This window comes from Cucumis sativus, chromosome 5 (genome assembly GCF_000004075.3).
Source record: "Cucumis sativus cultivar 9930 chromosome 5, Cucumber_9930_V3, whole genome shotgun sequence".
Lineage (NCBI taxonomy): Eukaryota > Viridiplantae > Streptophyta > Magnoliopsida > Cucurbitales > Cucurbitaceae > Cucumis > Cucumis sativus.
Genome location: NC_026659.2, coordinates 28932398 through 28957180, shown reverse-complemented (window position 1 = coordinate 28957180; position 24783 = coordinate 28932398). Strand labels below are relative to the sequence as shown.

Genomic DNA, 24783 nt, shown 5'->3' with positions numbered 1-24783 from the left:
TTGGATATAAAACGTATATAAAATAATAACTTCTCCAATCATAACTTCAATAATCACATCAATATATATATACCAATAACAATAATATTAACCCTACAACCTCATCACCAATCCACAAACCTCATTTATATTCTACTTGCCTTCTTCAAACACATTGTTTCACACCCATAAAATATACCAATTCATTTTTTTCCCTTTTACTTATTATTTTTAGTTCTATTAAATTAAAAGCTTGGTTTTTAACCATTATTTCTCTGTTTCGTTTGTAATATTTATCTATAAATAAGTTTTAAAACTATCAATGTTATAATAATTTTATATCTAGTGCATATCTCATCTCATTCTTATGTGAATACAAGATTAAAATTCAAAGGACTTATTAGATGCTTCAAAGGTTTAATCACAACATAAGACTATTTACAAATTGGACTGATTCATAAAATGGGAGTTATATGTAAAATTTAATACCTAGAGATTTCAAGTGGTATAACAATTTCTCCTACTAACTACACTCCAAGGTTATGTGCTTCAAATATTTAACTAAACCACATCAAGATTACAGTCTGTACATTGAAGTACAATTTCAAGTTATATAATGGCGCCCATAAACTATAATTTTATTTTTAAAAGACAATTGGTTTTGAAGGAAAAAAAAAAAACAATTAAACCTAAAAGAAGAAATAGTTTCATGTTAGGTCACATGATGTAGATCTATAACTTAGATATGCTAAACTACTCTCGATTTTGTAGTTTTGATTCGATTGGTAAAGACATAATTATGCATATATAGCTAGTACTTTATTAAAGTTAATTTAAGCCAAAAAGAAAACACAATCATGTCACTCCAATTCAAGGGAATAAAATTCCAATTAAAAAAACATATAAGATCATGAGATTTTATTTATTTTTATGGCATATGCATGTGAAGATTGACTGTATTTAAAAGTTTAATAACAAAATTACTAGTTTTTGTTTTTGTTCTCCACAACTTCTGTCTCCTTTGTAGAATTGTTGTTTTGTATTTCAAAATCAAAATTTTTCGTCCTATTATAGTTTAAATTTTATGTCCAGTCCTCGAGGTAAAAAAAACTATTCACATACAACCTTTGCATAATGAAATTGACATCTGCTTAATAGAATTTAGCTCTATCATTTTCTAAAAAGGCAATCTAACACCATTTTTAAATGTCATAATCCAATTTCTAATTGTGTATGATTAAAATTAATAAATATGAAGTTATTGGATAACGAGTCCATAGTTACATAAGAAGGGTCAAAGTAGGTTTATGAATTTTGGGTTGTAATCAAAATTGCATAAACTACTGGAAACCAATAGATTAAAGCATTGTATCTATATCACTGTTTACAACTTTTTTTATAGAGTTTACTAGTATCAATTACAATTAAATCATTAACAATTGTAATTCAATATGATTTATAAAATGATAAAGTTATTTAAAAATATTTATAAAAACAATAAAATATGACAGTAGATATCTATAGATATATGTAATATTTTTGTATGACTGTAAATATATATATATATTTTTTTCAGTTTTTACTGTATTTAAAAACAACTTAATTTATTTGTAAGTAACGAGTGAGTTGATGAAATAATATAGAAAAAGTTGTATAGTTTTTTATAGGTGTGTTTCCAGTTTAGGGTATGTACCGAAATTGCAATTATCTTGAAAAGTTGAAATTTCCATTTATTTTGATTAAAGAGAAAGAAAAAAGTAAAAGATAAAAAGGGATGGGTGTCAGAGTTTTGCATATTCCATTGGGGTTTGCTTCGAGAAAGGCCTTGTTTCCTCTTTAACTATTTATTTTACTCTGCCGACAATCTTGTTCAATCAGTCTTAATTCTATAATTCACTTCACTCATTTTCTTAATTAACTTGTAGTAATTTTCCAGTTCATGGTATATATTTTGTTACTCAGGGTTTACATTTTCACATTATACATATAAGACACACTTTGAATGAGAGTAGATATTTTATTACACTAATTAACCATTAATCCACTTAACATATAAAAAACCGATGAAAAGCAAAGAAGAAGAATCACAAGAAGACACCAAAGATGATCGATAAGGGATTGATGTATACCATAAGGGCAAAGAAAGGAACCCATTTTTTCAATGAAACAATTGCTTACTGTGTTAGCAAATTCACATACAAAGAATTGCATTCTACGTTGTATAAATTTAAACACAAATCAGTAGATAAGACAGTAGTAACGAAGGTTTTAAAGGTCGATACATGGGTTGTGGGCTGAAGAGAATAGATGAGATAAAAATTGGGCTTTATATAAAAATGGTTGGAAGGGGTAGCAACCTAGGAAGGTTCAATGGTGGTTTCTTAGGGCTTCTCATTATTGCCCAGATGGGCCTTATATTAATAATATACATCATCATACCAAACCAATACCCCTTTTTCCCTTCTTCTTCTTCTTCGATAACCGTGACAACGACAGTATAACATCTCTTTTTGTCTGTGCTGCTTATTTAATTCCCCATCAAATTAGACTTTTGTTTTTAATTAATATGTTGACCATGAACACTAAGAAAGAAAAATAATAATTATTTTTTAATACAATAATTGATCCCTACTTTTGACCTTTTATTTTCTCAATACCCTTTCAAAATTATACACCAGTACATACTACATGTACATATACAGCATTGTGGATGACTAACAAGATGGCATTAAACCCAAGGCCTAGTAGTAGAGGTTTGGATGCGTAAGATATAGAGCGTAGAACTCGTGGTGTGGACGTGTGGAAATCTTTGTTTTGATGGCATACAATGTGGTGGTGTGTATTTAAACTTTGTAATATAATTAAGCATTAAGCATTATGTAAAAAGTAAAAAGTAAAGAAGAGAAGCATATAATAATTGTATTGAAACATAAAACAAAAAAATATAAATTTGAGTTGGGAGTAGCCGACAAGAAGTGGATGTGAACAGGATTTGAGGAGAATAACAAAATATTTCCTCCACCTCATCCCTTACCTAATACATCTTTCCTTTTTAATTACCCAATTAATTAATTAATTAATCGCTTATTCAGCCGGCCGCTCACCCCATTTTAATAATACTACAAATAATATCTTTTAATTCAATTCTTTTTTTCTTTTTGTTTTTAGCTTTTAATTTTAACCAACAACTTTCTAAAATGCTTATTTCCAAATATTATGTATGGCAAAATTCCAAATTTATTCGTGCCGGAGTTTTTCCAATCATTTTTCGATTTTAAAATATAGGTCAAAAGTAGATACGAAAGTAAAACAACATCAAGATCTGTTTGTAGACTTTATTTTTAAAAGCTTAAAAAAAAAAATCAAATCTCAATTTTCTGCTTTTGAAAATTATAACTTTGTTAACATAAAGGTATCATTAGCCAAAATTTTAACGGTTTGTTTCCTTAGAAAATTTGAAGTTGAATGAATAATCCATTTGAAATCACCCATTAGTCCACAAAATCTGTTCTTAACCTTTATTAGAAATGATTCCCTCAAAATTAGGTCTTCTAACAACTTTTATATTTCCTCTTTCAAGAGAATTACTCATTTCATATATATAGAAAGTTTTTTCATTTAACTTTTCCACCGAATTTACTCCTAATTTTATGATTAAATTGGTTAGCTAAATGCTAATTTTCTTTTATTTTATACCAAAGAAATTAGAACATGGAACAAGTATTTAAATTTCAAACATGTGTATAAAATTTGATAAGAGACTGAAAACTAATAATATTATTTATTAATTTTATTATATTCGAAAATGATTCCAAACAAAAAGGAAAAATAAAAGATGAAACTAAAGAATATAAAAAGAAAAGAAAGAGGGGGAATACTGAATAGAATAGAAAATAAGTAGGAAAAGAAAGTGGGCGTTGGGTGTATAAAAAGGAGCATTGTGCATGATTGATTGCAATTGGGGTGTGTTTTAACTAAAGAGAAGAGTGTTTTTGAATTTCATATCATATCATATCCATGGCATCGGTGGGGGTTACGGGCGGTGAACCGGTGGTCAAAGCGGTGGCTTTATGCGGCTCTCTTCGTAAGGCTTCCTTTAATCGTGGCCTTATTCGAGCCGGTACGCGTAACAACTAACTAACCCCCGCTCCCCTATTCTATTATTCTATTATACTATTATACTATTATATATTCATGTTACGTTGTTTGTAATTGAATGAATTTGAATTGTTTACTTGTTGCCATCAGCGATGAAGATTTGTAAGGAGGAATCGGGAATTGAAATCGAGTACCTGGAAGTGGATCCCTTGCCCATGCTTAATACCGATCTTGAAACTCCAAACGGAGGTTTTCCTCCCGTCGTTGAGGCTTTCCGCCGCAAGATCCTTCACTCCGATTGTATTCTCTTCGCTTCTCCCGAGTATAATTACTCTATTGCCGGTCTCTCTCTCTCTCTTAACAAACTTTCCTACTAATTACTCAAATTTAATTACCCACTGTTTAACTTTAATTCAAAACTATATACTTAAATTGAGTTGAAAAATCTAGTCTTTTAATATTTGTCATTAGACACCCATCTGATCTTGTGTGTTCTTTGTTGCAAAAGAGTGCCGTCCATATCATTATATAACGAATAGTAAAACATTATCATTCTTTTTTTTTAGTTAAAATATACGTGCTTTTACTGTTTCTACTTTAGATTATTTTGTTATACTTTTAGTTTATATATTTTTAATTCTTAAAGGTCTAATGGTAATCATTGCTTCTGATGAATTTTTAAATTTAGTGAAAGTTAAGTTTTATGGAAATGGATTAAATAGCAATAATAAATAGATATATAGTTTTTTATGTTGGTTGTGTGTGGTAGCAGCTCCCTTAAAGAATGCAATTGATTGGGCATCAAGACCACCAAACGTGTTTGCCGGAAAGGCAGCGGCGATAATGAGTGCCGGCGGTGGATTCGGCGGTGGATTGGCACAATTCCATCTCCGGCAAGTGGGAGTGTTTTTGGACCTTCACTTTGTGAACAAGCCTGGGGTTCATGTGAATGCCTTTCAACCACCTCCCAAGTTCAATGAAGATGGTGACTTGATTGATCAACAAACCTATCAGAACTTGAAACTACTTCTTCTTTCCCTTACCAACCTTTCTCTACGACTCCAATCCAATTCCAAATAATCATTTAAATCTATTTAAATTAATTACACTTTGTTTTCCCTTCCTTCTCTCTTCCCATCCTTCAATAATTAATTACAATAGCGTCTCCTTTTCAATCATAATCATAATTAATAATAATAATCTTTGTATTGTGTGTGTTACTTCCTTCATTATTCTCAATCCTAATTAATTTTACAACATATTTACCATTCAATTTGGATCAGCTAATTAATTAATTTTGTCCAATTTCACTGAGTTGGATTATCTTATTGAAGGGGAAGGATAAATAGATAGATAGATAGATAGATGTAATGCATTGTCAACGTGTGAAACTGGGTTTAACTCGGTGCTAATAGGGCATGGAATAATTAGTTTTAAAATCGATGTTTACATTCTTTGTTTCTTTGTTTTCGAGAATTAAGGGCCAGCTAGTGGATGGGCCATTAGTAAAGTTATTGAGCTGGAAATAAAATTGAGAATAAGCCCCATATGCTTCCAATGGGCTTCAACTATACATACTTCCCTCCATGGAATATACATCACACATAATATTTTGAAGATTTGGTTGAGGGGCTTGCCGAGGTTATCACATTTTCTCCCCCTTACAGGTTGTAACTTTAAATTCTCATTTCCTATTTTTTTATATTAGAAAATATGTAAAACTCAATAACTATTAACTTAATTAAGCGATTATCCATAAAAGCTTAGCTAAACTAATATCAACGTTAGAGTTATATCCTTAAATTTATTGATAAATGATACGTGTTTTTAAAGCAGAAGGATTTGAATTTATTTAAGAATTGTTGGGAAAAAAGTGAGATGGGTACAAACTAAAAATGAGATTTAAACATAGACATAAACAAAATTATAAAGTAGAGACACTAAATTAATAATATGATGAAATAGAGAGGAAACCATCAATTCGGTTTAGGGTATGCCTGCCCTAAAGATTATAAATACAAATTAATTAAAGATGGGTCTATTATTGAATTCCCATCCAAACCCCTATTCCTACCCTTACGTTACTTTTCATCTTCATCATCTTTTCAATTGAAAGATGTGAGTCACTGCATGCCCTTTCATGTCATGTCCATAAAATTAATACTACACCTTTAATTTAAATTATAATTTTATCCCAAATTTTTTAGTCAAGAAAAAGAAGTTAAAAATTATATTTATCATCAAATTAAATCTATATCCTTTCTAATAAAATTCAAACTAATATCTAATATATAGATTATTTAAGCACCTGATCCTTCATAGACTTGCAGTTTAAAAGTTAAAAAAAACTGTTATATAATACAAATTTCAAAATTTAGATAGTTAATTATTTGATTGTTAAAGATAGGTGAAGAATGTTCATACCAAATACCTTAGTAAGTTAATGTGAAGAATGAGTTATTATACAGCTGACGAAGAGAAACAAAGATTATGGTAAAAGAATTAGATTAAAAGGAGAGGAGAAAAGGAAAAGGGGCGGTGGTTGACGACGGCAACCGCCTCCCAGAATGTAGCGGGTGGGTGGAAGCGTGCAAGCACATTCATTCACATCGCCTTCCATATGTTTCTTATAATCTCTCTCATAATTATTAAAACAAATATAATTCTAAAACGTCAATAATATATGGTTTCAGTTTCTTTTCTACTAATACCATCTATATGTTTCATTTTATATACATTCATCCCAGCTTATAATATAAAATTTAAATTTTATTGATAATTAAACTGTTTCTTATGAGATCAAGTCAAACTTTTTAGTTCATTCTAAATATATATATTGATGTAGCAAAGTTTCTAGATTAAAAAGTTTCACATTTGAAAATTATAATATACAAAAACTAATCATGTGGCCTTGTTTAGGGTTAAATATATAATAGCCATCACGTGACAAACTCCAACATCCTTCTTTTGTTTTTTTCTATCATTGTCTTCAACTTAGAATCTTTATATGCCAACCTAATTAAACTTTATAATTAACACACTTTTCATTCTTTTGGACTTATCCTCATTAATTGTTTAATATTGTAATAATTATTGCTAGTTTAGCACATTAATCTCCCACCCAAAATGAGCATGAGAGCATGGTTCAATAAAATGTATGTATTATTGATATGCTTTGATTTTTTCTTCATATATTCATCTTCCACCACACCCTTTTTAAAATTTGGTAAATTACTTAATTTATTTATATTATAAGTGTCCATGTGCAAATATTTCTGTTAAATTTCAATGTTTCATAACAAAACCAAAATATGCAAAGAATATAAAAGGTTAGAATGTTATTGGTTTTTCTATAATATACTGTATAGGGACAAAACAATTATATATATCGTTGGCCTTTGAGATTGTTCAAAAGAATAGGTTAAATGTGAGAGAGTATACTGTAAGGGATTTTATTTTTCTTCTTGAAAACAAAGAGATTATTACATAAAACTGAACCTGCGGAATGAATGGACATAATAAAGAAGAATACATATATATAAAAGAAAGAAAAGAAGAAATGAGTGTGGATTGGAGACGATGGGGTGAGGGGGAGGAAAATAAAAAGAGTTGAGAGACAAAAAGAGTATTTGGTAAGTGTGACTAGAGAGACAGAGATGGAGATGGAGATGGAGATGGAGATGGAGAAAGAGAGAGAGATGGCAATGAGGCCTTTTTCTTAACATTGTACACATAAAAAAGAAATAATTTGTGGGTTGGGTTTGGTCATTTTGTGTTTTCCATGTCATCACCACTTTGCCTCTATTTATGTAGACAACACATTCACCTTTGTCCCCCCCCCTCCCCTCCAAACCCCCACTCTCTTTTTCTAACCTTTCCATTCTTATATATGCCCTACTCATCAATATTTTCCCAATTAATACCCAATACATATATATATATATATCAAATTATAAATAATAATGGTCTTTGCTTTTACACGTTCCCTATTTTTCACCCAATCAAATCACACATATATCTATCTCCCTTTCTTTGCGTTTCTGTCAAATGAAAGAACAATAATAATAATCCTCCCATTGCCTTCTTACTCTTAATTTAAATTAATGCCTTCCATGTGCCTTCATCTTAATTATTATTGATTTGTTTTGCTTTTCTTTTAAATCCCTATATATGCTTCCTATTTATCCATTTTCAACCCCTTTTTACGCCTCTTCTACTACTTCTGTCCTTCCTCTATTCTTAGCACATTTATGAATATTAAAACACACAACACAAACTCCTTAAATTAAATCATCAAACTTGTTCATGCTAACCACACTGCCTTCTCTTATTATTATTATATATCTTTAATTATACTCAAAATGATCAAACAATGTAGTATATATTGAACAAATTTATCATATGAAGATGATCAACTCTTGATATCTCAAATTGTAGATCATAGAATGGTACTTATAAAAGTAAATATATGTATCAAACATACTAAACTATGAACACCAACATTTAAATACATTATCAAAATGATATATATTTCTGTCCAAACTATATAATAACAAAAAGAAGGAAAACAAGAAGCTATATTATGGGGTAGTCTTAATTGTAACACATGGAGTCTATATTGGATAAAAATGCTGGGATCAAATTGTGAATTTAACAAAAGTTTCAACCAAAATATTTGTTCAAACTAACAATAAATACACGTGATAAAGTTATCTTGATCTCTTATATATTTTGAAGAAGTTACTGTTGTTTGTGATTTTTTTTATAACAGTAAACCTAAAAATTTCATTGCCTATGGTGAAGTTAACTTTTATAATTTTGAAAGAATGAAGAAAATGTAACAAAAATGGTATATTAAAAAAAAAAGGAAGATGATTATATAACTTGAAAGTAAAGGGAAAAAAGAAAAAAAAAGAAAAGCATGATTAAGAGAAAAGAAAAAGATATGTAATGAGAAGTATATGAATATAAAAAGAGAGAGTAGAATGATGATAGAAAAAGAGGGAGAAAGAAGAGAAGATAATTAGTATAAAGATTAATAAATAATAATAAGAATAATAAATGGTGTAAGATTCGAACAGGATAAGCTGTGGGTAATGAAAATGTTTTTGTTTGATAGCCAAAGTTGAATAATGGTATGTATAAACTAAACACCTTTATCACACCTTTATCAAAGAATGAAGTTGAAAGTATGAAGATGCATTTGAGGTCTTGAATTTAGTTATTATAATCATGGATTATGTTTTTAGTATAAATTATAATTATCCATGTTATTTAATTTTAGTCAATGTATGAAAGTAAAAAACAATAAACATCCAAAAATAAAAAAAAATTGTAGTTAATTGTAGACTAATTATAATTAAAACATAAAAAATGAAATGAGCAACCCAAAGGCTATATCTATATAACACGTGGAAGTCCATCTAACAAATACACACTTCTAAATTAAGAGTGTAATTAATTAAAAAGAAAAAGAACGGTGGGATTCTGAATATGTAATTATTAAACTAATTAAAAGAAATCATAAGGTTGAAATGAGCATTTAAATATAACTTAGTTTAAAACTCTTTTTTCTTTTTTAATTTGTGGTAAATAATGATGTAGAAGTAAAGTCACACACACACACATACACACATATATATATTCTCTATCTATGTGTATAATAGCAATTATATGTGGGTAGACACATTGTAGTGGTTTTTTTTCTTTTAAATAAACTCTCTTAGTCAAAAGCTTATCTCGAACACTTTTTCAAACCCCATCTTGAATTCTCCTTTTTATTTATTTAAATACTGTAGATAATCACTTTATGTCTTTTTGGGTTCATTTTTTTAATGTTATTTTGTGGGTTTTTTGTTTTTCAACAAGTGGTAATGTGGAAAACCGATTGAAGTTGTAAACTTTTTATGTATACCATAGAATATATATATATATATATATTTTTTCTAATTTCATAATTTCATGCTTCTTACTTCACTTACCTAAACAAATTTTGATAATTTAGGAGGTTGAAATCAAATTTTAAAGAGGAACTGTTGTTGTTTAAATTATTTATCTATTTGTCAACTATAAGTTTCTATAAATAACGAGAGGGTCAATTGTACATAATAAAATACACAAATATATTTATTGAGTTCTTAAGATGTATTTTCATTCACCAATGAGGGTTGGGGTTGGGTAATAAAATAATTGGCAACCTATTTAGAAAAGTGAAGAAAAGAAAAGAAAGAAACATATATTTGAATTGTGAAGAACAGGAAAGTAATGGTTTGAAAAATGAATAAGGATGAATGAGAAGGAAAGGAAAAGAGTAGTGAAATAAAACAAAAATGGAAGGTGAATTAGGAGAAAAGGCAAGGATGATGTGTAAGTTAGATTTGGGAAAAGAATGGAGTTTTGTTTTTTGATATAATATTTGGAGATGTATGATCCATCACCATCATCACCATCATCACCATCATCATGGTAATTGATGATGATGAGTAACTTTTGGTTCATAAGAATAAGAAAAGGACAAGTGTCAACTTTTAAACCCACTAAGCCCTAAACTCAAACTAATTTGGACCCACCTTCTTTTCCCCCATTTTATTGGGAGAAGTGGAGTGGGCCTTTTGGGCTTTGACCTCATTTCCATTTACAAAGTAGCCACCACGTCTCTCTAAACTACTTCTTTAGTTTATTAAATCCAATTCCAAATTCCTTTGTTGACATAATCTTATTCACAGAATCACGATTTTTAGGGACTAGTTGTATCAAAAATATACAATTTTGTATAACACTTACCATTATTACAATACACATTGCGCATAAATGGGTTTACTTTAATTTCACCAAAGTCCAATTTAAACGGGAAGAATCTTGGTTGTTCAATAATTACAGGAGCAAAAGTTAAAACAGTAACAATGCTTCTATGAATGAAATCAAAATTAACAGAGAAGACAAAACAGAATGGGTATGGTTGAAAATTTTAGATAGCAATGAGAATATATAGTGGAAAAATGATTGGTGTGTATCCAAATGAACAAATTTAGTGAGAAAAAAAGTAAAAAAGAAACAGAAAAACATAAAATGGTCATCGCCTCTCTCCTCCCTCCAAATGTTTGGTTAATTAGTTGTTTTAGGAACCAAATTCGGGAAAGGATTGAAATGGGGGTTGGTTTAATTTATTGGTGGAAACTATTTTTAAATTTTATTATTAATTTTTTATTTTTAAAGAAAGTAAAAATAATAAATAAAAAAAGAAAAAGAAAAAAGAATAATAAAAAAATAATTACAGAAACAAAGAAAAAAAGCTTAGTCATTGGTACCAACAACCTTTTGCTTTCCTCATCAATCAAAACAGCTTCCTTTCTTTGTTTATCCTTTTATTATTTTGATTTTTCTTCTCTCTTTTGATTTTCCATAATCTGAATGGTACCCATTTCACTAAATCATCATACAACCTCTAAACTACACCCCATCGTATTTGATTTTCTTTTTTTCGTTGCCCTTTTCTCATTTTACATAAAAACAAAGCCCAATTTTTTTTTTTTTTTTTTTTTTTTTTTGTGTGTGTGTATTTCCTCTTCGTCTGATTCCTTCCATTGCTCTCTCTTTCCGAGTTTCTGTTACAGAAACACGGGATTTCGTTGCCCCCATTTCCCTCTTTTCCTGCTTTTCAAGATTCTGCCATTGCTACCCAGGCCAAGAATTCGATTACACCGATTTTTTCTGATCTGGGTTTTCTCTAATTCTGGTGAAAATGGGGGAAGGGAGTGAGGAAGGGAGGGAAGAAAAGACATAAAGAGTAGAAAATACATCGATAGTGCGACAAAGGGGTAAAGGTAGAGGCGTTTCAGAGTGATAATGTACAAGGAATACGCTGGAATCGTCAAGGCTTGGGAAGCAACTGTGAGAAAAACACAACACTCAGCGAAGAAGAGGGCTAATAGCATATTTGCAGCAATGTCCGTTGCCCCTGCCGACGACGAGCCTGGCCCCGGTGAGCTCCATCATGCGGAGAAAGCGATCCCCAATGGCGATTTCTACACAGGGCAATGGATGGACAACATGCCCCATGGCCATGGAAAGTACCTTTGGACCGATGGTTGTATGTATGTTGGTGAATGGTACAAGGGGAAGACCTTAGGGAAGGGCAAATTCAGCTGGCCTTCTGGGGCCACTTATGAAGGTGATTTCAAAAGCGGCTACATGGATGGCAAAGGTACTTACACTGGTTCTTCCGGGGATACCTATAGGGGTTGTTGGGTCATGAATTTGAAACATGGACAAGGCACACAAAACTATGCCAATGGGGATTATTATGAGGGCGAATGGCGTAGAGGGTTTCAGGATGGACAGGGGAGATATCAATGGAAGAATGAGAATCATTACATTGGACAGTGGAAGAATGGGAAGATCAATGGCAATGGGACTATGATTTGGAACAATGGGAATCGGTATGATGGCTGTTGGGAAGATGGGCTGCCTAAAGGTAATGGAACTTTTAGATGGGCTGATGGGAGTTGTTATGTTGGTGTTTGGAGTAAGGATCCTACAGAGCAGACTGGAACTTTTTATCCATCTGATTCTTCTGAGACTGAAATGAGCTCCGATCCTCAGGAGATTTTTGCTGAGTATTTGAATGATTTTGTACTTTGTTCAGGGGAAAGGATTTTGATCTATCCCTCTCAGAAGATGATAAGTTGGTCCGGGCTCGACCTTGACTCTCCGCAAAAGCAAACAATTTCAAAGAAAGGCAATGATGGGAATAGGAGACTGAGAAGAACATCGGTTGATGGCAAAGTCAGCAATTCTAGTTTTGAATCATTGAATGATGGTTCAAACGAAGCGAGTTCTAGAAATGGGATAGGAACTCATCAGCTCCAAGATTTAGACAGCAAAGGGAAAAGGCAATCAAATTTGAGATTTCAGCCAGCAAAGAGACAGGGCATTACAATATCAAAGGGACACAAGAACTATGAGCTCATGCTAAATCTGCAGCTGGGGATCAGGTATAAATGATTTAAGAATTCTTTCCTTGACTTATGCTGTAGTCTAACCTTATTTCTCCTTTTCTACTCCTTCAACCAATATTATCTGAGATACGCATGTAGCCTATTGCATCGAGTTTGTTCAAGAAGTTCAGAACGAATGGTGTAGAAAGAATTTTACTCTATAGATAAATCATGGGGCACGTTGATTTGTATCAATGATATGGAACCTGTCGTTTGAAGCTACTCTACCACAATGAGGCTTCATGTTTTACATATGAGAAATGTCTATTTAATTGCCAATGTATTCATTTCAACTTAGTGATTTTTTTGTTCCATAGCACAGGCATTCTGTTGGGAGGCCTGCTCCAGCAACATCCCTTGATCTGAAGTCTTCGGCTTTCGATCCCAAGGAGAAAGTGTGGACAAAATTTCCACCTGAAGGATCCAAGTATACACCACCTCATCAATCTTCCGACTTCAGATGGAAGGACTACTGTCCTGTTGTCTTCAGGTTTGTCATTAAGTGAACAATTTTAGCAATCTGCATTTCTTTAATTGTTTTTAGGCTTAATATGCTAAACAAACGTTTTGCTCAATCAGCAACGTGATCTCTCAAATAATTTAAATGGAAGGAACATTTTGAAAGACATTCTTTCAAATTAGAACAGGAGAGCAAGCCTTATTGCTGGATTGCAATGTTTAATTCTTAGCGAATGCCAGATGAAACTCTTTGATTTTATTGTCATGATTTTTGTATTGGAATATGGCACTGTCTTATTAGTTCACAAATTTGTATTTCAGGACTCTTAGGAAACTGTTCAAGGTGGACCCAGCTGATTACATGCTATCTATATGTGGAAACGATGCTCTTCGAGAACTCTCCTCCCCTGGAAAAAGTGGGAGTTTCTTTTACTTAACCCATGATGACAGATACATGATTAAAACCATGAGGAAGGCTGAAGTGAAAGTTAGTCCTGTCTTCTCTCTCAGCTGTCTCAAATTGGGATTCCCTTTTAGTTTTATCTCTGCTTAAAATTATAAGCTTTCCTACATAAGAAAGTTTCAACATCCTTTGGCATTTTAGAACTTCTGATCTGAAGTTGTTCTTGCACGATTAGCTTAGGTTCCCTAACCTTAATGAACTCGTTAATGTGAATTTGGTTATCTTGTTGAGTTCTCCGTACTTTCTTGCAATCTTTATGCCGTTATTGAAAGCTCGATTCGATGATATACTTTTGTGGTTCAGTTGTTGCTTGTTGCATCTATCCTAGGCTTTGCTACTTCCGAGTACATGTATGCGTTTCTGTGAGTTGAATATATTCCAATCTGAACAGGCCAAGATACATGCAGGTTCTCTTGAGGATGCTTCCAGCCTACTATAAGCACGTTCGGTCCTTTGAAAATACCCTCGTCACCAAATTTTATGGTCTTCATTGTGTGAGATTAACTGGGACTTCACAAAAGAAGGTATACAAGGATACTAAAGCAGTACAATGGTTTCTATGGATCCTTCAGTTCACAGATTTTGTTGATTTACAGGTGCGATTTGTCATAATGGGAAATTTATTTTGTTCCGAGTACACAATCCACAGGCGTTTTGACTTGAAAGGTTCTTCCCACGGCCGTATAACTGATAAACCAGAGGCAGAAATCGATGGAACGACAACCCTTAAAGATCTTGACCTTAATTATATATTCCGGTTGCAGAAGATTTGGTTCCAAGAATTTTGTAGGTATAAGTTATTAACATTTTTCCTTACCGGTTGTTTGCTATTCATTTTTGTTCATGATAAAAGAATTTGTATCTCACTCCGTTGCTCCCTGATCACCTTCGAGTCAGCAAACGAATCTACATCTGAACTCATACCTGGAGCTAAGTTAAAATTTATCTGAACTGTAATTTGTAGTATCATGTAATATAAAATGGCAACATTTTCTTAACACTATAACGAAGACAAAATAAAGAAATAAATAACTATTTAGTCGGTCACACTTCTAAAAAGAATGAGAAAAATCTCTACATTTAGCAACGCTTCATATGACATATTTAATATTTCTTTCAAATGAAAATTAAAACTTTCATTACTAGGAATGGAAGAAGAAAAAATCAGTGGCCACACACAAATATTATGGACAATATTCTATTTGATGTTTCCTCAGTTTACACCTCTCGTTGATATTTTCCATTGTGTTTCAATGCAGGCAAGTAGACAAGGATTGTGACTTTCTTGAACAGGAGAGAATCATGGACTACAGTCTATTAGTTGGTCTTCACTTCCAAGAAACTTCATATCGGGAAGTGAGCACACCCGGTAGCCATCACTCAGGTTTTTGCTGTTTATTTGATTCGAGTATCTTGAGCTTCTTATTTAAATCATTGTTTCAACAAAAAAACATCTGATATTCGAAAATGTACATCACAGGAAGTAATCCTGACTACGAAGCAGATGGTCAGTTAAGAGCAGACAAGGAACAAGACTCTGCCAGGTAGAATGGACTCATGAACTATTGATATTCAATTTCTGAAATCGTCTAAAGACCTTTGCATGCAACCGCTGTAATATAGCGAGAAACTCAATTATCTGTGATTGTGAAAATTTTGCTGATGAAACACGTGTACTTTGCTTTACCATGTAAATGTTTATTTTTCAGTGAAATGTTCAAGAGTATAGCCTGGTTTCCGTTCATTCTACTAGTTTATTAGCTATAACATTGATGTTTTAAAGTTCAATATCATCACCAAAACAAACTTGAATTCATTATGATAGCTTGCGGCTGACATTCCCTGACAATCATTATTCTGAAGTCTGACCATTTACTTATTCAGGTGGGCTTCCATTAGTCTAGGCATCAATTTGCCAGCACGGGCAGAACGGACAGTGAGACAGGGAGAGCCCGAAGCTCAGCTAGTAGGAGAACCAACTGGGGAGTTGTATGATGTGATCATTTTCTTTGGTATAATCGACATACTACAAGACTATGATATCAGCAAGAAACTTGAGCATGCTTATAAATCGTTTCAGTATGATCCGTCGTCAATATCTGCTGTCGATCCAAAGCAATATTCGAAACGGTTTCGAGATTTCATCTTCAGAATTTTTGTAGAAGACACTTGAAGAAGTTGTTATACTGACCCAATTCATCAAAACTTGCAGACAGTGGCCATCCTTGTACAGTCGGTCCGTTGTGAGAAATGATATCAGTTTTTGATAGAGTCGTAGCGTTTGGCCGCGGAAAAACAAAGAAAGAGCAACCATTTGGTGTATAAAATTAAGGTAACCATGTAGAGCTTTGCCACTTATGCATTGTATTTTTTTTCTAAGTTAGGGTTATTAGAAAATTGTGATATGATCTAGAAAGTTATAGATGAGAGTTATTACCCTCACCTCACCCAAATGTTACTAATTTGTAAATTTATTTATTAACTAAAGTTTGAAGACCCAACTGTTACTAAAGTTGTAACATGGTTTCTATTCTATTCTTTCTATTATTATTATTTTGTATTCATGTTCTTGTCTCAAGTTTGAAAAAGCCTTTCACAATAGTAAAACTAATTAACTATATCTATTTCCTTCTCCACCCTTTCATTTTTTTACATTCCTCTGTGTTAATGTTATCATTCTCTCTTCTTTTTCTCATTTTTAGTCCATTTGTGGTTCAAATTCTCAGGAGACTATTCTGTGTTCATAACTTTACTATGCAATTGAATCACTACTTATACTTCACATTACCAAAAAAGTAATGAAAAACATTATTTAGGGTAATGCATTTCAACCTTGTTCTTCATTTCACTTGGCCTTTTCTTTTCTCTATATATATCGAACATACTTTTCTTTTCTATTGGATTTGGGAATATTTTATTTTTATATATTTAGAGTAATAGTTTTCTTTTTTATAAAGCATTGGTGGGATACCTTTTCAATGTAAATAACAAAAAAGGTAAGTTATACATGTCATATATATGTGTGTGTATATATATATATTATTCTTGAGTATCCTAATCAACATACGTACACACACCTCGACCAATCTTATAGAACAACCGATTTAACCTAATAACATTTGGTAATCAAAAAATTTGTTGGATATTGAAGTATAGGTTGATTGAAGAAACTTGTTGGATATCGAATTATAGGTTAATGGTCAATCAACCTTCCAACATTTGAGTATCTAATGAATTTCTTAGAATTTTATTCTCTTTTTATATTTTCGGGTAACTTTTATTTGGTATAAAGAAATATATATATGTGTGTGTAAAGAAAAACAGATATCTTTTATTTCTTCCTACTAACCTACTTTAAAAAAAATGTTCTCATCTGTCCTCACAAAGAGTGTAATGAAAAAGAAAAGGAAAAGTAAAGAAGACTAATTGAGTGAGTAGGGGAGGCCCCTCTCTACTCCCATCTTAGCTCTACATAGACAGAGAGAGCAAAAAAACCTAATTTTGAAAAAGAAAGGAAGAGGGGTTAGGTCATGAACAAGGGAGACAACCTACAATTAATTTGTTTGTTTTGTTAGAAGAATTTAAGAGATGTAAAATGACACAATTTTTTGTTGGAAATAAAAAAAAAAACCCTCTCTCTTCATTTTTATTTTATTTAAAAAAGAGCAGTTCATATCATGTGTAAAACATATGAAAAATGTTGTGTATATCTAACAAGAGAAGTTGTCTTTTTGATGTGATATCTACCCAGAGGAGTGCATGTTCTCATATAATTTTATGTTAAATCATATGAGTGTATGAAAAATATAATAGCTCTAAAAGGGGAAGAGGACAAATGTATATATTAATTTACTATTTTACAGGCAAATGTAGCTTCCTTTGTAAAAAGGTTAAGAAGATTATGTCAAATATGAAATATGAGTTTTAAGTTTGTTTTTCCTTCCTACAAAAGCATATATATAATATATATTCAAGTTGAAACCCCCTTAATCTTTATAATAAAAGTGCATGTTTTTGCCTTACCACTACTTTGTCACATCTGTTTTTGGCATTTGCAATGATATGTAATTGGACTCAATCTCCTACACATTCACTTAGGCCTAACAATTCCTATATGAAAAGACAAAAAGGGGGTGGGGGTTATTGGTCTCACCTATTCATTTTGTTCATCCCTTTTAATGCATACCTTTTTCTTAATGTCATCTGGGAAGAAGAAAATCCCTCTCCTTTAACAACTGAGTCTCAATTGGTACTGTTTTCATATTCATCCTTTTCTCTTCTCCATCAATCATCAATGCTTCTTTTTCTCTTTTAACTCTTCTCAAGTTTTGGTAATTCTTACACTGCTTTGCTCTTTCCTTCCCACTTTTCAGTTTTTAGTGTTCATCTCCATTGCTCTCTGGCTTTCTTTTTTGCTAAAAATGTGATGAGAATGGAACTACGCTTCACTAACTTTCATCTTCTGCTTATATTGTTCGTGTCATGTGGGGTCCCGACTTTACTTATATCTGGTTCTCCCTACATATTCACCATCAAATTCGTCTCAATCAAATAAATGACTTCCATTCAATGAAACCCATCTCATAATTGGAGACGATCCAAATCACTGAAAATGTTCAAAGATGAAGACAAATGACAGTAATGTAGAAAGAGGAAGCATTACATGCATTTTGCCTGTTTCACCATCGTGGAATTTCGCAAGAACTTACTCAGATGAACGATTTCATTTGTTTCGTAAAACTCTTTGAGATAGACAGTAAAAGAAGAGACTGAACTCTTGTATCCCAACATATAATACAGCTGCTATGAAATAAGACAAGCTAACTCTTGTTTCAGCAGATATTTGGATAGATGAAAGTTACACATCTTCTAAGCAATATACAGAAGATCAATATCCAACTATCTTTGAACTTGATAAATCTTACACTAAACCCAGCTTAAGGCTAGAACAGAAAATTCCTATTACAACTATGCACTTTTGTGTTCTATTTAGTGCAAGATTCATTGCATTACCACCATGATAACAACTATATGAAACTTACAGATAACATAACAGACCTCTGAAATCTAGCAAAGATATCATATTTTTTCAAGTGGTCAAGACCGAGTTTTCAGGAGGAGAAGAGTGATCAGAGGGAGAATTGGAGAAGAATGAAGAGAAGGAATGTCTATTCCCTGTGGTGGTTACCACTGTCCAAATGGAGATGTGAAATAGATGGGAATGCATTTTTGTCATCAGCTCCTTGATCATAGAGGAAGCCTTTGAAGACATGACCACCAATATTGACTGTTGCTTGGTAAGCTAACTCACCTTCACCACTGCTAATGGCAGTCACTCTATGGCACCTGAACACGGCTGGAGCTCGAACATGCCCTGGTAATGACTTCTTGAAGCTTGCATCTGGTTTCAAAGTGAGGAGAATTCCAAGAGGTGGGTTTAGAAAATGATCTTGTTGCTAAAAAAACACAGTTAGAATACATATAGATGTGCATGTTTTAACAGCACAAAGCCTGTTTGGAATGGCTTTCTAAACACTTGAACCCCTTTTTAAATACTTAAGCTCCTTACTAAACACAAACACTTAAAAAAACAAAAACTTATCTTTTAAGCACTCGAAATGCCATTTACAAACGGTCCTAAATTCTACTTTTATATATAAGTCACTCCCTCCTTGTTGGAGAAAGGAGAGAGAGAGAGGAGAAAAACAGAGTTATAACATGAAAGGATGGTAAGTTTTCGAACAACATACCTAATGAACATGTTTCGTTAAATTTGCTGCAAGATCTTCAAAGAGAACTAAAATAAAAACTACTCATAAAAATTTTACAAATTTATACACGTAGAAACAAGTAACCAAATCATTAAACAGAAAGAAACAGAGTAAACAGATATCCCATTAATTTCTGCTCATGATTCGGAATTCGTTGAGAAGCACAAGAAAACAAAAATGGAAGAATGGAAAAAGAGATTTAGAGAGAGATTTACCTTGATGGCTAGAGGTTGTTTCAAAACTCCGGGGAGTTGTGGCATTGGAAGTGGAAGCAGCGGCGGCCGCGGCAGCACTCTGTGAAGGAATCAAAACTCTAGGCCTTTTAGCACCAGCAGAAGAAGAACCGGAAGACCCTCCGTCGCCACTAGCAGTGGCAACGCCGTCCATAACCACCAACATCTGCCGCTCACGGCGGCGAGCCGCAGGCACCCACGTGCTCTTCACGTGCGTAGAGCAATGATTCCCACGTCCCTTGCAACAAGTCCTGCACCTCCGATACTCGCACTCCTTTTTTGCTCTGTTTCCACAGTCCCTACATACAGCCATAGAGCCATCCCCAGCATCGCCTTTCACATGTTCGTCGGAGCCATTATTTCCGGGACCGGCGATCAAGGATTCTCCTTTCCCAAAGCCAAAATCTTGGGTTCTCTTAAGATTGTCGAAAGTGCGAGTACGATCGGTAACATCGTCAGGTGTGTGATTATTTGGCGGGGGCTGGGAGGGAGGGAGACATGGGGTTGCAGCGAGAAGGGGGAAAATGCCGACGCTAACGCCGAGAGCGGTGGAGGAGGGAAGAGGAAGAGATGGATGATGATCAGAAGAAATGATTTGAGTCTGTTGGTGAAGAGAAGAGGGTGTGGGAGCTATAAACAGAACATCTCGGAGACCCAACATTTTGTTGATTGGAAAAAGCTCAAAAAGAAAAAAAAAAAAAGAAAAAGAAAAAAAAAGGTGATGAGAGGAAATTAGAAGAAGAGAGGTTGAGATAGAAAGAGCCAAGAAGAGGGTGTGTTTATGATGAAAATTGAGAGAGAGAGAGAGTTAGTTGTTATGGGATGTGGGGATTATGCAGTGTTGGGAAAAAGAAGAAAATTTTATTAGAGCAAAAGCAATTGTGTGTAATGAAGTGGAATTCTGTTTCATTTCACAGTAACAGATGACTGATGAGATGAAGGAGGAGGAAGAAGAAGAAGAAGATTACGATGATGATGATGATGATGATGATGAAGATGAGTGGAATGGAAATGGAAATGGAAAATGGAAATTGAAAATTGGAAAATGAAAAATGGAAACTGGAATGAATGATTCTTCAAACTGTTGCTGTGACAAAGTTTAATTTAGGTTTGTGAGGAAGAAAGGGAATAACTATAAATATAATAAAAATATAATGTATTCGGCTTCGGCTTCGGCTTCGGCTTCGGCTATTTCAATTCTGCATTAATCTTTTTTTCTCTCTCTCTTTATCTTTTTAAAAATAACCCCTATTATAATATTATTTTATTTCTACCTTAGAAGTGTTATTAACTAATTTGATTGTTTGGAGATTCATAATTTAGATTTTCTAATAATAATACATCAATTAATTTTTTTTATTAGATAAGGAATTCCATAGTTTAATTAAGGATCCATTCCACATTTTTTTTTTACCGTATAATGTTTTACTTTATTATGGGGAGGATTAAATGAAGTTTAATTATTAAGAATTATTGTTTAAAGAGAAGTCCAATCAAATCAATACTTTTTCATATTTCTTTCTTCGGATGGTAAAATGTAAACAATATAATATAATAATAGAGGGTGGTTCATTTTGCCTACCACTTACATCAAATGTAATCATCCTAAATAATTTTTTTTCTTACTTTTAAATTATTATTAATTCAACAAAAGATTTGATCTAATTGTGATCTACTTTTCTATTATGTTGTTTTGTTGTATAAATAGGGTTTTCTTTTCTTTTCTGTACAAAACCATGGAAGTTAACTAAGCTTGAAAGAATCATCTTTTGCTAGTCCATATAGTGTTAAATATGCATCTTTTTCAAATATATTTCAATTCCGTCAATGTTCCAAATTTACTAACTATAATTTAGGTTTATTTCAGTTGGTTTTATACATTTGAATGTTATCTCGTTTGGCCAAATTTCAAGAATTGTACAACTACATCAACATTACATACTTTTCTACAAATTAGTTTATATGTATTTATTTAATACAGTAGCAAATTGCTATAGTGTAGGATAAAGCATTGGCAACAAAATATGGGGAAAATGTGAGCTTTTTAGTGTAAGAAGTGTTTATATATATATATATAAATAGTGTTAAATATAATCAAAATATGCACCGTTTCTTCACATTAAATATCATATAGCATGTCAATATATTTTTCAGAGTACTTCAAAATATACAATCTTTTTTTTAGTTACTTTATCTTTACTTGAATATTAGTAAATAAATAAAAGCTATTCTTTAAGCTTTATTCTTCAACTCACCTAAAGTTGGAATGGGATCCAAATTTTGCTTTTATGTGAATTTCCATGTAAAATAGATTAAAAAAAATTCATATAGTTAAAAAGAGTTAATATTTTATTTTTGGAATTGGCAATGTCAAACCTTTGGGAATTAATTTTCCCAATAATTATAATTCATTTTATAGAATGCTGTAATGTATTTAGTACCATGTTAACATCATGTTTACTATTAATTTCAATATAAAAAGTATAATAATTCTATACTAATAAACCATCTAATATCTATACATATATTGTACATTCAAAGTTTCAAAAACCATTATATTCTTTCTTATCTTATAAATACAAAGTTTAATTGATATATACTAACTGTTTTTGTAATGAAATTAACAAACAAGAAATACAAAAAAAAAAAAAAAAATGTAAAATAGAAGATAATCGACACATGGATTTACATAAATCATCAACAATAATAGGTTAGCGACGTTCGTTACATCAAGAAAGAATATTACAAAAATATAATAGTAGCACTTCTAGAGTTAAAAAGAGTTTATATCACGTACTTATTTTCAATCGTAAATAATTAAATATCCAAAATACACCATTTTCATAAATTAGATCTGTTAATGTCTTATACTCGTTGTTTGAAACGTGATAAAATAAAATAAACGTGATAAAATAAAATAAAGGAACGTAGACATGTTTTAGATAAAATATGATAATGATTTGATTTAGTGTATTAAAAAAAATGAATGGTGAAATAATTAGAGAAGTGGGGAGAGGTTAGAAATAAAAAAAAAGGAAAAAAAGGAAAAAAAGAAAAGACAGATGGCATGGCTGAAAACACATGAGTTAATTGTTATAAAGAAAAAGTAATTAAGGAGGAGGAGGAAGAAGAAGAAGAAGAAGAAAAGGAGAGAGTGAATGGAAAGTGTGGTTATGAGCAAACCTACATTCATCCAAATGTTACCCAAACAGTGTGTCACCCTATCAACTCTCAATATAGACTTTGGACCACACCTAAACCTCTATAATGGAACCCTACAACTCTACAACCATAGCCCCCCTATTATCCCTATATACATATATATTATAATTTAACTTACTTCTCTTTACCTTTTTTACATACCACCCTCTAACTCTAAGAGCATCCCTTTTTCTTTTTTTTTTCTTTTCTTATGGGTCACTTGTGGAGGAATGGGCACATTTTTATTACATAATAATTACTCCATAACATCTTTTTTTTTTTTTTTCTTAATTCTCATTGCTACAATATATAATATCAAACTACTTGGATTCTTCTTCTTCAATAACAATTAACCGCTTTCATTTTCATGATTTTTCTTCTTTTTTTTTTTTTTTTTTTTTTAATTTATACCTTTACTAAAATTATAATTTTAAGCACCGTTTTTACCCAATTATTTATTTATTTATACCTCAAATATTGTAAAGTGAATTTTCAATTATGAGTTTTCATCTTATTAAGGCTATGTGGTTTGTTTATTTATTTTAAACCAAAAAGTAGAGATTCCATACACAATCCCAAAAGAATTTTCAGAGAGAAGCATATATAATAAGCTTCTGCAATTTCTTATTATTTTACCGAAAGTGATTCCAACTCATAATGGATTCTTTACTAATAAACCGAAAACGTTTCAAACGAGTAATTAACTTGAAAGAAAGCCTTATTGATTTTTTCTTTTCTATTTATAAATTTCTACTTAGGGAATTAACCACATTACACATTAATCCATATATCATCAACTGATTCGACATAACCATATTAATAAATTAATAAATTTCTATCCATCATTATCAACAACGTATGTATAGTCTGTCAAATATAGATATAAAAATTCATTATATTTTATAAATATTTTGATTCATTTTGTTATATTTAAAAATGTAATTTTTTTTAGAAAGAAATATGATGGGTGAGAACTTTAATTAAAGAAATTCTACTGAAAAAAATTGATGCCCTAAAACCATAAATGTCATGCAGGGAAACAATCAAACGATGCCACATTTTTTGTTTTTATATTTGGGTAAAAGATTTTTAAAAACAAGCAATGTGTCTAAAACTTACGGGAAAAAAAACATTTAAAAGGGACTAAGAAACAAAACAAATTTAAACATTCAAGACAAAATATGAAAATATAAGATCAAGTTTAAGTATGAAAACCCTATTTGAACCAAAATTAAATAAACATAAAAAAATTTATGAAGATGCAAATTCATTGCTAAAATTGTTCTAAGCAATAAAACTAATCATTAATTAAGAACTTAAATAAAGAACCTGAAGTTATTGTTACTATAATTAAAGTTTAGATTGAATAGACATCTTTAGGTAAACAAATAGAAAAATGATGACATCTCAAATAGTATAGACTAATAGGAGTGACAAAATTATATTGTACGATTAAGATGTGAAAACAACAAAGTATTTTTCTCTCCCTAGCATAGAAGATATTTTTAGATTATTAGTATTAATGTTTCAATAATTTGTGATTATTCGATTATAAAAATAATGACAACGTCGATTTCAAATAT

At 31.6% G+C, this 24783-nt stretch overlaps 3 protein-coding genes across 3 annotated transcripts; 2 read left to right on the top strand and 1 right to left on the bottom strand.

Moving 5' to 3' along the window:
* Positions 1-3886: 3886 nt before the first annotated feature.
* Positions 3887-5304, top strand: LOC101207498 (NAD(P)H:quinone oxidoreductase). The gene is made up of 3 exons (XM_004142384.3): positions 3887-4099; positions 4228-4419; positions 4850-5304. The coding sequence occupies exons 1-3, from the start codon at positions 3997-3999 to the stop codon at positions 5155-5157; spliced, it is 603 nt and encodes a 200-aa protein (XP_004142432.1). The 5' UTR covers positions 3887-3996; the 3' UTR covers positions 5158-5304.
* A 6105-nt stretch (positions 5305-11409) lies between these two features.
* LOC101220755 (phosphatidylinositol 4-phosphate 5-kinase 6) lies at positions 11410-16613 on the top strand. The gene is made up of 8 exons (XM_004142434.3): positions 11410-13070; positions 13396-13563; positions 13854-14019; positions 14403-14519; positions 14592-14785; positions 15255-15379; positions 15476-15539; positions 15880-16613. The coding sequence occupies exons 1-8, from the start codon at positions 11923-11925 to the stop codon at positions 16166-16168; spliced, it is 2271 nt and encodes a 756-aa protein (XP_004142482.1). The 5' UTR covers positions 11410-11922; the 3' UTR covers positions 16169-16613.
* A 2108-nt stretch (positions 16614-18721) lies between these two features.
* On the bottom strand, positions 18722-21152 carry LOC101220990 (protein LATERAL ROOT PRIMORDIUM 1). The gene is made up of 2 exons (XM_004142435.3): positions 19982-21152; positions 18722-19396 (listed from the first exon to the last, which is right to left on the bottom strand). Exons 1-2 carry the CDS (start codon positions 20658-20660, stop codon positions 19164-19166), a joined length of 912 nt encoding a protein of 303 aa, XP_004142483.1. The 5' UTR covers positions 20661-21152; the 3' UTR covers positions 18722-19163.
* Between the last annotated feature and the right edge of the window lie 3631 nt (positions 21153-24783).

Coding starts and splice junctions, on each gene's coding strand:
- LOC101207498 (XM_004142384.3), top strand. CDS start 3,997: ATGGCATCGGTGGGGGTTACGGGCGGTGAACCGGTGGTCAAAGCGGTG. Junction 4,100..4,227: donor TCGTGGCCTTATTCGAGCCG/GTACGCGTAACA, acceptor TGTTGCCATCAG/CGATGAAGATTTGTAAGGAG. Junction 4,420..4,849: donor GTATAATTACTCTATTGCCG/GTCTCTCTCTCT, acceptor GTGTGGTAGCAG/CTCCCTTAAAGAATGCAATT.
- LOC101220755 (XM_004142434.3), top strand. CDS start 11,923: ATGTACAAGGAATACGCTGGAATCGTCAAGGCTTGGGAAGCAACTGTG. Junction 15,380..15,475: donor ACCCGGTAGCCATCACTCAG/GTTTTTGCTGTT, acceptor TGTACATCACAG/GAAGTAATCCTGACTACGAA. Junction 15,540..15,879: donor AAGGAACAAGACTCTGCCAG/GTAGAATGGACT, acceptor TTACTTATTCAG/GTGGGCTTCCATTAGTCTAG.
- LOC101220990 (XM_004142435.3), bottom strand. CDS start 20,660: ATGTTGGGTCTCCGAGATGTTCTGTTTATAGCTCCCACACCCTCTTCT. Junction 19,397..19,981: donor AACAACCTCTAGCCATCAAG/GTAAATCTCTCT, acceptor CTTTGAAACCAG/ATGCAAGCTTCAAGAAGTCA.